The sequence below is a fragment of the Trachymyrmex cornetzi genome, unplaced genomic scaffold, assembly GCF_001594075.2.
Source record: "Trachymyrmex cornetzi isolate Tcor2-1 unplaced genomic scaffold, Tcor1.1 scaffold719, whole genome shotgun sequence".
NCBI classification, from domain to species: Eukaryota; Metazoa; Arthropoda; class Insecta; order Hymenoptera; family Formicidae; genus Trachymyrmex; species Trachymyrmex cornetzi.
Genome location: NW_017300047.1, coordinates 841,284 through 855,017, shown reverse-complemented (window position 1 = coordinate 855,017; position 13,734 = coordinate 841,284). Strand labels below are relative to the sequence as shown.

General features: G+C 36.5%; 1 protein-coding gene across 1 annotated transcript in view; it reads left to right on the top strand.

Annotated features, from left to right (window-relative positions):
• The window catches only part of mgl (low-density lipoprotein receptor-related protein megalin), a 61,405-nt gene that overhangs the window by 31,709 nt on the left and 15,962 nt on the right, over positions 1 to 13,734 (top strand). The window contains exons 3-12 of the mRNA XM_018517692.1: positions 2,333 to 2,464; positions 5,612 to 5,866; positions 6,407 to 6,661; positions 7,673 to 7,789; positions 7,970 to 8,829; positions 9,208 to 9,709; positions 9,883 to 10,633; positions 11,188 to 11,904; positions 12,022 to 13,378; positions 13,467 to 13,668. Coding sequence (XP_018373194.1) covers positions 2,333 to 2,464; positions 5,612 to 5,866; positions 6,407 to 6,661; positions 7,673 to 7,789; positions 7,970 to 8,829; positions 9,208 to 9,709; positions 9,883 to 10,633; positions 11,188 to 11,904; positions 12,022 to 13,378; positions 13,467 to 13,668 — 5,148 coding nt within the window. The remainder of the gene's footprint in view (positions 1 to 2,332; positions 2,465 to 5,611; positions 5,867 to 6,406; positions 6,662 to 7,672; positions 7,790 to 7,969; positions 8,830 to 9,207; positions 9,710 to 9,882; positions 10,634 to 11,187; positions 11,905 to 12,021; positions 13,379 to 13,466; positions 13,669 to 13,734) is intronic.

The window sequence follows — 13,734 nt, the reverse complement described above, 5'->3', positions numbered from 1 at the left end:
AGTTTGTTTAACTATGCACGTTAATTTTCAACTGTGTACATTAATTCTACATATTAAAACTTGTACAGTTATCACCATTATATTGTAATAATGTATATAAAGGTGTTTCCTAATTGTGAAATGTTTATTCAAATGTTTTTCCTAATTGCGAGTATTTTCTTTCTGAAAGAAACCAGATTCGGATCCAAATTGCTTTTTATTCTCCACGAGCGCGTGTCCCTTGCTCCTCTTCAGGGTTCGCCGTTTGCCTAGGCCACCGTGAAGTGACGGCCATTTATTATGCGGGTGACAATGTAAAACCGGAAGCAAGGCTGTGACCCTCTTTCGAGGACAGTATGCACAAGTATCGCGCGTCATTCGATGAAACGGATCCATTGGCACGATTATTCTCGCTTTGCGTGGAATATCAGTCCCAATTCTACGCTCGACAACTTTCTCCTCAATATCCATCCCCTTCCGTCTCGGCCATCAATTACTTGTACTTGTTTGTAGGCATCTATTACAAGTATTACGATAAATCTCCTTTTTGAGTCTGTACTCTAACATCTCCAAATTGACTTGAAAACGGAAGTGAACGAAGCTGTTAATTCATAAAGGTGACATTCACAATGTCACCAAGTTCTATTAATAGAATGAGGAATCTAAAAAAAGTCGTCGATCATATATGTGTTGTTTGGAAAAAATAGCATTAAAGCGATAGCCTGGCGCTGCAACATGATTGTCGTACCATCCGGTATATTAAACGATCGAGGGTGCTTCCCTCGATCGTCCGACGAATCGACCGGCCGATTATATACTCGCGCACAATTATTGCACCATATCGGTATGTTACGTTGTACTAACGATTCTTCGCATGAGATGCACATTGTGTAGTCCATTTTCACGGAATGTCTTCAGGAATTAAGCGCAGCATCTCTCCGAATTTCTCTCTGTATTGGTTTCTGAACGAAAGAATGCTAATAAAAGTTGTAAAAAAAATAGTTTTTTATTTTGTCTGCGGTCCGCTAAATATTCTGAACTTTTGATAATAGAAGAATAGAGGTTAAATCACGCTCGCTCCTTGTACAATTTTAGTTTTGCACCGATTATCTAGATTATCTGGTTGTCTTTCTTGTATCTTGGTATTCGAAAATTTACCAAGATTATTATTAATGATGAATCAGTTGTTTTTTGGCCAAAGCGAGTTGATCACGAGACAGCTCGAGATATTCTGTTTCAACTTTTTTTATATCAACGTTAAATTTTATAATTTAATTTAATTTATTAACAATAATAAACGAATTGTATAATGTGAACACACAATGACTTCTTCTTCTTAGGGTCTCTTTCGCCAACCTCAGTTAAGTTAACCGACACGGTTTATTTATTTTAAGTTAAATCTCGGTTAAAAATTAACCATGAAACTGGGCCTAAATGAGGCCCATGTAACCGTCAGTTAACTTAACCGAGGTGAAAGAGACCCTTTTTATTCCCTGGTTGGATTTCCGACTTCACATATGAAGGTCATAGGCTACGTTTACACCGTGCGCTTAGTCCGCGACCTATACAGTAAGTGTCTTTGTTTAATCTACAGGATAAACAAGGACATCTATTGTATAGGCCGTGGCCTAAATGTAAACGTAGCCATAGTACCAAAACGTTAAAGATTTTATGAACCGATTAGAGTCTTCTCGGGAAGCAGAGATTCGTTAAATTTTATATTTTCAGAACACATAATGACTAAGAAATAATTAAGAAAACCTTAATGTATACTGAAAATCTATAAAGAATAATGTCAATTGAACATCAAATTATTAAATTGCTTGTCAATTTAATTTGTGATATTACTATAGTAGGTCGATTGCGTTTCTAATAGTGTTTTTCACTGATAGAACTAGTGCACACTCAGTGCACATTAAAATTGTTGTACACTAACCTAATCTGAATGTAAAAGTGAGTTATCTTAATTAATAAAATATCCAATGTATATTTTATCAAATACCACAATAAAATGTATTGAGAATTTTGCGGTTTAATTCGTTTCTATATTTTTATTAAACGTACATCTCTATGTCGATTTGTGTACAACGGCTTTAAAGTGCACTGAGTGCGCATCAGCTCTGCCAGTGAAAAACGCTATAAGTCTGAAGAACTAATTCGGTGCGCAATTTGAGAGACTATAAATGTGGTATATAAATTCATATGAAATTATTTGAAGCACTCGAGATACAGCTTCGACTGATACAAGCATTATTTAGTTATTGTATGTTAATTTATTAAATTAAATTTATTTATATATAATTTAATTTATAGTGCAATTTTTTAATTTATTAATTTTTGAATTGGGTTTTAGCGCCGCCCGATTGCGAGATAGGCCAGATCACATGTGGCCAGTATAGTTTCAACAAAACGTATTGTATACCACCGCATCAACGATGTGATATGACTGTCGATTGCGTCGACGGCACTGATGAAGATGGCTGTAGTGAGTACAAATTGCAATCATTTTTGTCAACGTCAACCTTTCCTGTTTGCTTCTTTCATATCGTATATGACATCAGAAAATTTATATTCTCACGTAACGTAATGTACATGTATACCAATATGCACAAAAACGTTTTCTTTTGAAGGCACGAATTAAATTAATACTTTTTATATCTCTGTTGAAAAAAAGTTCTTATAATATTTTTAAAAATTTATCATGTTTTAAGTTTATGAAGATTTTTTTTAAACATAGAAGAAATAAGTGACAACACAAGAACAATATCAGAGCGCTTCAGGATTCGAACCGAGGCCCAGTCTCCTTCTTATTGCTTAAATATCCATCTTTGCCACACGCTGATAGCTTTTCTATTGTGCTTATTTCTTCTAAATTTCTTATAAATACTTTAAAATTCTTCAGATGTTATAAGTTTCCTTCGGAAATTACAGAATGAGAAATCTTAGAATAATTTAAAATTCGCTGTATATAAAAATTCTAGAAAAAATGTAAATTTTCTCAGCACTTCTGAAAAGTACTCAAATTTGTATAAAAAATTTGAAAAATTTTGTAAAAGTTATAAATACAGTACAAAATATTATAGCAACATTGCAGCAGTATCACTTTTAAAGAATGCGATATTTCATGAATTATTGCCGCAATATTGTAGTAATATTCCTATGCTCGCTAAAATAAAATACTGCTGCAATATTCTATGATATCGCTGCAATATCTATTTAGAGAAATATTGCAGATATATTACTGCAACGTTATGTAACATTTCAATAATAAATCGAATTTTATTAATTGCTAAAATATTATTGCTTAGCATCACATTCCAAAACAAAGTTATAATCAAGAAACTTTTAAGGATTCAGAAAGCGTACCTAAAAGAGCTTGGGAATTTCCAAGAGACCTCAGCTTAATATGCATATGCCTTACAGGATTTTTGGGCTTTTTCTTCTTACGAGAAGTAGCTCTCTCGTGACGGGGTCGCGAATTTATCTGTTGAATTATAATATTGCAATATTTTCTACAAAATACTAAAATTACAATATTTCATAATATTGTTGCAATATTTCCAATAAAATATTAAAACTTTAATATTGCAGTAACATTGTTGCAATTTTTCTAATATTGTATATTATTAAAATATTGCTGCAACATTTTGCGCTGTAGGGGAAAGTTATACAGAAATTCTGAAATCAAATGACGCGGCACGTGGCAGCGCGCAGTATCGTGACGCTAAGGGCATAAAAATATAAAAAAGGCCGCGTGACTGCGTAATTTACATCGATAAATTTTTTATCAAAATTACTCGAAAATTCTTTATTGACTTTATCAGTCGTTATCAGTCTGTATCAATTAAAAATAAATCTATGTACGAAAACAGAAGATTTGCTGCAGTATTTCACGTGCAATTAACAATTTTATATTTATATTTCACTTCTTTCTTCTTTCATAAATAATGAAAAAAGAGCAATTGTTAATAAACGATTTTAAGAACATCAGCTGTGCCATTTAAATGGAATATTAATTATCGCAGATATATTATACAAAAAGACATTATCTCGTCAGTGACAAGGCCGCTGGTATAAGAATATGGCTAAGTAGCAGCTGCGCAGCGATTAGGCGGATTCTTTACGCTAGGATTCACTAAATTATCGCGTTGTCACGATAACACGCACTGCACATTGTTAAATCAGCAATATTATGTTCACTCAAGTCGTAAAAATGAAGATTGAGATTTGTAAACATTTTATTGCCGTTAGGCGCCGATAACGTTTTCCTTTCTTTTGATGCTGACATTGCTGATCTTTTGCTGACCTTTCTACCGTCGAAAGTTTTGTGTTATTTATAATCACTGCCTTTTTGAATCGTAATACATTATTTAATCTTTTGGAGAATATTTTTCAATCTCTTTATTACCAATATTGATATTAGAATATTTTTTAGAATTAAAAATTTTCTCGTAAGATTTATCTTTATTCAGAATTATTATATAACATGTAATGATTATTATAATTTTATTATTAACATTTTTCACCTTCTTTAGTGAAAGAACACGAATTTTTAAAAGAACTTTTCAGAAAAATTTCATTTCTTAAAAAGATAAAAAATAATATTTTATTAAAGCATTTCGCAATTAAATTTAATTGAAAGAAAATCTACATGATTCCACATTTCGTTTCTCCTCTGCTATTCCCCTTAATATCCCACGAACTAAACGAGAAAAATCACGTTTCAGATTGCCATATCAGGCTCATTCTGCATGTTTATCAACGACGCGAACGTGTCGTACTAAGTACTTATCAAGATATGATTGTTCATTACGTGCAGCTAATGTATTCGAGTTATCACACAAAACCATTTGGACCGGGAAGCGTGATCAATTTCAGATCACCTTTTGACGTTAATTTAAAAGGAATATGTATGCTACTCCATTTGTCACGTTCTCCATTCATAAGTGCGCCACTAGAAATGTTTCACAAGTCAGACGGATTGCAAAGAATGTACAATATACACGTTTAAGCGCTTCAGCTTTTGCAAATCTTATAATGATATAAAATAATTTCTTTTGAATTTAATAAAAATAAAAAGAACAATTAAATGAGCAAATGAAGTAATTGCTCACAGCGCAGTGTCGGTACTATTTAACAAATAATGGATTACTCTTAAAAATATATTTATTTTAATTCATACGTTTCGGCTCCCCCCCCCCTCTCCCCGGGCCATCTTTAGTGAACAATGTCGATGTTTAAAATTTTAAGGAATTTTTTTCCCAAACTCCAACCTGGTAGTCAGAACACATCAGATAAATGTGTTTCTCTCGCATTAAGTATAATCCAAGCAAATTGGAAATCTGTATAAAATATCTAGAATCAGAAATGAAAACGTGGATCAGTCATACATACAATTTGGTATTGCTTAATTTAGACGAAAGACAATCCTTTACAAATCAAATATAGTTAAATCAAATGTAGTGGTAGGAAAATCCAAATCACGATTTAATAAGAAATATTCTGAAAGAGATTACAAGATGATATTTATTCTAACGTCGAATATTTATTTTTATTATTTATATTATAGTATAATTTATAAAAAAAAAGATTTGTAAAAGCAAAGAAGTGATAAAGGACATTGATGTTGCAGCATACAGAAAATGCCAGCCAGATGACTTCAGGTGCGTTGGAACCACACCAGAACTTTGTATACCTAAAGAAAAGAAGTGCGATGGTTACCTGGATTGCCGGAATGGTAGGGATGAGGAAAGATGCGAAAATAATATGAAGCCAGCCTGTCGATTGGATCAATTCAGGTGCAATACTACGCAACGCTGCGTCGAGCAAACTGCGAGGTGCAATCACTGGGACGACTGTGGTGACAACAGCGACGAGGAACACTGCAGTAAGCTCGCGATTTTGCAATGCGTCTATTTATTTAACGCTTCACGATTTATCCCTTCAGCCATCATTACTTTCAAATGGATATTTAATTTTTTATTTCTCTTATTAATTTTTCCTATTTATACTATATCAAGGTAGTGTTTTTTAATGGGTACATACTTAATAAAAAATGTACTATTTATAAAAGTAAACTTTGAATCGCAGGATAGCTCCTATAAACAATATAAATAAGATTTTCTTAACGATACAATTATTTAATCATTTGTATAATTATTTACTTCCATAACTTTTTCAAAAAAATTATTTAAAAAAAATATTTTAATGATGATTTAACGGGAGATATGATTTTGAACATTTTGCTCATTTGGGTAACTAAGAAAAAAATTGTAAAAATTACAAAATGTGTTAAAAGACTTTCGACTCAGTTTAGTTAAATCTATCTGCCTACAAGCGATGTGTCAAAAAGTTTGGGATACGCTGTATACGAAATTAAAATGTGACAGTTCGTAAAAATAATGAGAGATTTCTTGATAATACTCAGGTTTCCCACCTTGCACCAGTGATCAGTTCCGATGCGCCAATGCGCTCTGCATTCCGATAGCATATCAATGTGATGGATATAAAGATTGCCAGGATGGTTCCGATGAGAAGTCTTGCACAATGACACTCTGTCCAGGAAATAAGTTTATGTGTCCGAAAGGTGCAGCGGATGGAAAACCATTATGCATCAATCGATCTCAGCTATGTGATGAAAAACAAGATTGTGAGGACGGGGCGGACGAGGAAGCGGCATGTTGTAAGAGCAATTTAATTTTATATGTGTTAAATTCGAGGGGGTAACCACTCTTGAATTCCGGTGTACACTCTGTCAGAGTCCGATGAAGTCCGGTAAAGTCCGGTGAAGTCCGGTGAAATCCGGTGAAATCCGGTGAATTCCTCGAATCCGACGAAGTCCAATGAATTCCTCGAAGTCCGATGAAGTCCGGTGAAGTCTGATGAATTCCGATGAAGTCAGATGAATTCCGGTGAAATCTGATGAATTCCAGTGAAATCTGATGAATTCATGAATTCCGACGAAGTCCAATGAATTCCAGTGAAGTCCGATGAATTCCGGTGAAGTCCGATGAAATCCAGCGAAGTCTGAATTCATGAATTCCCGATAAAGCCCGATAAATTCCAGTGAAATTTGATGAATTCCGGTGAAATCCGACGAATTCCGGTGAAATCCGATGAATTCCGGTGAAATCCAATGAATTCTGATGAAGTCCGATGAAGTCAAACAAAGTTTGATGAATTCATGAATTCTGACGAAGTCCAATGAATTCCAGTGAAGTCCGATGAAGTCTTGAAGTCCGAAATCCAGGTGTACACCTATTTTTTGAGTGGTTACCCCCTCGGTTAAATTTCAATATTAAGCGCAAAAAGTTCAAAGCAATCATACATTTGTTACATCAGTTCTTTTTAACAATATCAGAAGATTATGTAAAATATTTCGTGAGCGCACACAAATAACATCATTAGTAGTTATAAACTTGATAGAAATTATGGAAAATATTGTAACAATTAATCAATATACAGAGAAACAAAAGGATAATGCATTTAAAACTCCAAGCAACAAACCTCGTTAACGTTTTGAGTTTGAAATATATTAGATATCTGGAATTTTTTTATACAGAGAGAGAGGACTATGAATTCTATATTTTAAATTGTATTAAATGTAGAATATATAGAATATAGATTTAGGTTCACATTAAGAAACTAGCATTTAAAAGAACATTTAAAAGAACAAAATTTCTTTATCGTACAGCGACAAGTATGTGTGGCTCACTTGGTTGCCAGCATAAATGTCAAGCCTCTCCTACTGGAGGAACTTGTTATTGTCCCGAAGGAAGAATACTTGCCAATGATTCACGGACTTGCGTTGGTGAGTTATTTGACTTTTACAAATTAAAACTCTTAATCCAATATGCAATGATTTTTAGTATCTAATAATGCAATAATTGAAGAATCTTGAATTAGAAAAATTTAAGAATTTACTTATGGAGCTCGCTCACTTTTGCATCCTTTCTTCCGCATCGCCCATCAGACTTTTTCGTTTTCTCAGATCGAGACGAGTGCTCCGAGTGGGGCTTCTGTGAACAACTGTGCGAAAATACTGACGGCTGGTATTCGTGTTATTGCGCGCCCGGTTACATTCTTCATGGACTCAACAAGTGTCGCGCCCAGAATACCTCTTCCTTGGAGCTTCTACTCGCGCAAGATCGCGCAATATGGCGATTAAGCTCGACCGGCGAGGATCGAAGAATAATTGCAAACGCTACCGGTGCAAGCGGGGTGGACTATTTGTACTCGCGAAATCTGCTTTTTTGGAGCGACATGAAGACACGGAAGGTTCACTCGGAATCTCTCAATCTCGGTAGCGACACGCCAGCTAAAGTGGACATCAGTATGGCGGGTTCCTGGGGACCAGTGTCCATCGCGATAGATTGGATTGGCGAGAAACTCTACGTGGCGGATTCTATTGTGCAAAAAGTGGACGTATTCGAGCTGGATGGACGTTACCATGGAATAGTAGTGGGTTCCAATCTCACCAACCCGACTGACATCGCGCTAGATCCCACGAAAGGCCTCATGTTCATCGCTGATAGCAAGCAGGTCCTACGCACCAACATGGATGGTACTAATGCGTTCCCTGTTGTCTCCGAAGCAGCTTATAAGGTTTCCGGCGTGGCCGTTGACATTATTGCTAAAAGGATATACTGGTGTGACTCCCTGTTGGATTACATCGAAACGGCAGACTATAGAGGACACAACAGAGTAATGATTCTCAGAGGTTCTCAAGTACCATCTGCAATCAGACTTACTCTCTTTGAAAACAGGATATTTTGGACAGACGGCACCAAACAGGCTGTCATGAGTGTTGACAAGACTCAGGGAGATTATTCCATCCAAAGTGTATTCAAGGTATGAGTGCGACAATCGAGATGTTCATATTTGATTAGTAATAGAACAGAAACGAAAGTCAATTTAGTCGATTTCTACTGCAGTTTAAGTAATTGATATTTATTCTTCAATTAAATAATGATTAAGTGTATTCAAGGTATGAGTGCGACAATCGAGATGTTCATATTTGATTAGTAATAGAACAGAATCGAAATTCAATTTAGTCGATTTCTACTGCAGTTTAAGTAATTGATATTTATTCTTCAATTAAATAATGACTATGTTGTTGACATAGTTACACTATGTTGTTTAATATATTTACCTAAACAGTTTTGAGAACATTTATATTAAAGGATCTATATCAGGTTCATATTGTAATGTTTAAAATCCTTTTTTAAGATACGCGACGCTAAAGCTATAAAAGCCTTGCATCCACTCTCGCAACCTAGCGTCTCCAATCCCTGTGGCAATAATAATGGTGGTTGTCAACATATGTGCATTGTCACGGCCTCCAGTGATCAAAACAATCGATTAGGCTATCGCTGCGCTTGCCACATCGGATGGCGATTGGCAGGTGACATGAGGAACTGCAATTTAGTGCAGGAGTTTCTCATGTATTCGCAACAGAGGTTTATTAAAGGTCGCGTACTCAATCCCGTAATGGAAGGGTTTAGCGATGCTATTCTACCAGTTGTATCCAGGCGGGCACGATTCGTTGGACTAGACTACGACGCACACGACCAGTACATCTATTATAGTGATGTTCTTCAGGATGTTATATACAGAGTACACCAGAACGCGACTGGACGCGAAATTGTTCTGGCTAGTCAAAATGAAGGGGTGGAAGGGCTTGCAGTTGACTGGGCTGCAAAGAATCTGTACTACATCGATTCACGTAAAGGTTCGTTGATGACAAAATCTTACTGAATATTTGAGCTGTAAATCTTCAATTTGGGGTTGATTTGGTAGTATGAATTTTAGTAATTTTTTAACGATCAATTGAAACCTATAGTTAAAAAAAATAAATAAAAAGCAGATTCTATTTAGACGATGAAAATTTTGCTACTTTCTCAGGCACACTAAATGTGCTCAGCACTCGGAATGTCACCTATCGGCGAACACTACTGAAAAATCTGAAGCGTCCTCGCGCGATCGTAATTCATCCAAACCAAGGTTATATCTTCTTCTCCGAATGGGACCGTCCGGCTAACATCAGTAGGGCCCACGCTGATGGTTCCAACCTGGTTGTCTTCAGAAATCTAACTCTGGGTTGGCCAAATGGATTGGCGATCGATTTTACTGAAGATCGATTGTATTGGTGTGACGCTCTCCTGGATCACGTGCAGCACTCAAACTTGGACGGTACGGATGTACGAACGGTGAACTCCAGACTGATACGACATCCGTTTTCCATCGCTATTCACGAGCATTGGATGTATATCACCGATTGGCGTCTTGATGCTATTATTCGTTTACATAAAGAAACTGGCGAGCAGGAAGCTATTTTGGTCCGTGAACCTGCTACTAATAGACTTTACGGCGTGAAAGTTTTTAGCCGTGACATTCAGAGAACGACAAATAATCATCCTTGTACTATTAACAACGGTGATTGCGAAAAACTTTGCTTTGCTATTCGGGATAATTCTTCGCGTTCTGATATCATGTTCCCTGGTACGCAATCAATACCAAGGCTCACTCAAGTATGCGGATGTCCTTATGGAGAACGTCTTCAAGGCAATAGTAGGAGTTGTGCAGCAGATCCTGATGGGGAACCACCTTTGCAGGCGTGTCCACATACTTGGGATTTTACTTGCGCAAACCAGAGGTGCGTAAAAATTTGACTTCTTTAACTGATAATTGAAGCTGATTGTTTACAACCAACACATTCAACACTTGTAATAAAGTTCTTAATAAAAAGTTTAGAAGTTTTACACATATTTAATTATTGTAATATATCGACAATTTAATAAAGAAGAAAATAATGTATTACGACTCTATAAGGGTAATATACATTATTTTTTCCTTTATCTTATTCTTAGCCATGTATTCTTGTTTCTAATTTATTATTGATTTAGTTTTCAATTTGAATATTGATTACTAACAATGTTATTGTATAAAATGCAAATGGGTGCTTGTAGAAAAACATATTAGATGAATGAAAATTATTAGATTAATGAAAAAATTATTGAAACAAATAGTATACACTATTTGATTTGAACGGTTTTTCAGTTATTTTCAATAATTTTTGTGCGGGTTCAAAAATATTTTTCCATAAAGGAAGAAAAGAGATCATAATGTAAAATGTAAGGATTGATAGGTGTTGTTTCTAAGTGTATTTATAAATTCAAATATTTTAATTTTTAATCGATTTTCTTTTAGGTGCGTCCCAAAATCCTGGGTATGCGACGGTGAAAATGATTGCCTCGACAATAGTGACGAAATGCAAAACTGCACAAAACCGACGTGTAGCGCAAACGAGTTCCAATGCAAATCAGGTCGTTGCGTACCGATGACATTCCACTGCGATTCCGAGAACGATTGTGGTGATTATAGTGATGAGATGGGTTGTCCGAATGTGACTTGTAGCGCAAATCAATTCGCTTGTGCCAATAATCGCTGTATCCCCGCAACTTGGAAGTGCGATTCCGAGAATGACTGTGGTGACAGCTCCGATGAGGGTGAATTTTGCGCAGCAAAAACTTGTTCGTACTTTCAGTTCACCTGTCCACGCTCCGGTCACTGCATACCGCAGTCCTGGGTATGCGATGGTGATAGTGATTGTTTCGACCGACAAGATGAAATGGATTGTCCACCAGTTACTTGTCTTAGCACACAATTCACATGCGCAGATCAAAAGATGTGTGTCTTAGCATCGTATAAGTGTGACGGCATTAGCGATTGCAATGATGGATCAGATGAAGTAGGCTGCCCATCATTAGCACCGGATCAGTGTAATACTGACAAACAGTTCCAGTGTGTCAGTTCAGCTATCTGCATACCGAAAAGCTGGTACTGCGATGGTACTGCGGATTGTCCTGACAAATCCGATGAACCAGAATCATGCGGAAAGGTCGACTGCCAGACTGGATTTTTCAGGTTTGTTATATTCATTAATTACATTTTATTTTCCTTCAAAAAGCATCGTGAATGATAAAAATGTACTTATCTTATTTCTGTTTAATTCATCGATATTCGATTTTATATATTCCTCAGATGCCGAAATGAGAGATGCGTGTTCAAGGCATATATCTGTGATGGAAAAGATGATTGTGGAGATGGATCCGACGAAGACATCGAACTGCATGCATGCGGTCCTCCTACATTCAAGTGCGACTCCCAACAATGGAAGTGTCCAAACGTAAAGAATCGTTGCGTGAATACAACCAGCGTATGCGACGGTAAATTAGATTGTCCCAATGGAGCGGACGAAGGACCCGGTTGTGACACCGCCGAATGTCGCCATCAAGGTGGATTATGTACCAATGGTTGTATTCAAACTCCATTTGGTGCGCAATGCACCTGTCCGGCTGGCGAGGAACTCAACAGTGACGGCTTGACATGTCAAGATATAAACGAATGCAACCCGGATGGAAGATGTTCACAGCTCTGCAAGAACACAAAGGGTAGCTACTATTGCAGCTGTGTGAATGGTTACACATTAGATGCGGATAAGCATACATGCAAGGCATTTAATCATAGTGCTGCGTTTTTGATTATTTCCAATAGACATACTATTCTGGTAGCTGATCTTCAAGATCAAGCATTGGAACGAGTTCCTATCAATGTAGAGAACGTCGTGGCGACTGCCAGTAATATGCACACAGGTACTATTTTCTGGTCGGACATGAAGTTGAAGCGAATCTCGCGGTTAGATCGTGGTAGTGATCCTCAAGACATCATTAGTACTGGTTTAGATTTGGTAGAAGGCCTAGCCTACGACTGGATTGGCCAGAATCTGTACTGGTTAGACTCAAAGCTGAATACAATCGAAGTTGCTAAGGAGACTGGAGTTGGAAGGATGATTCTCGTTAAAGAGAATATTACACAGCCACGTGGAATGTGTTTAGATCCCAGCGAAGGTGCGAGATGGCTCTTCTGGACCGATTGGGGTGAAAACCCTAGAATCGAAAGAATTGGAATGGATGGCACCAATCGATCTACTATTATCAGTACAAAGATTTACTGGCCTAACGGTCTTGCGCTAGATATTGCAAATCGCAGAATATATTTCGCAGATAGCAAATTAGACTTTATCGATACTTGTAAATATGATGGCAGCCAGAGACTTCAGGTTTTAGCCAGCTCGCACTACCTTCTACATCCCCATTCACTTACTCTCTTCGAGGATACTATGTATTGGACTGATCGACAGCTCAATCGAGTTCTCTCTGCACACAAATTTAAGGGTTCTAATCAGACGGTGGTGTCGCATTTAATTTCGCAGCCTCTTTCCATACATGTGCATCATGCAGTCCTACAACCGATCACTGCAAATCCTTGCGCCAACACATCTTGTGAACACTTATGTCTTCTATCGCCTAATCCAAAAGGATACAGTTGTAAATGCCAGGTAAGTAATTACACAGATTTCAAAGTAAAAAACTATCAGAAATTCTATTTATCTAGATTGAATTATTTTTTCTCTGATGTTTGAAAAGGTTGGATTTAAAATACTATCTGATGGACGTTGCATGGAAGAGGAGACACCATACTTAATGGTTCTTCGAGGTTCTCAGATCATTGACATTTCTTTGACGCCTAAAGAAACCAAAACTGGATACATCACGCCTATCGTAGGTGTGGAAGGCGGAAGATTTATCGAATATGACAGAAGAGATCGTACTATCTACTGGTTGCAAAGTATAATAACTACTTTTTTATACTTCTTATTTTGTAAAGTCTTCTTAAGATCTAAATTCAAGTTTT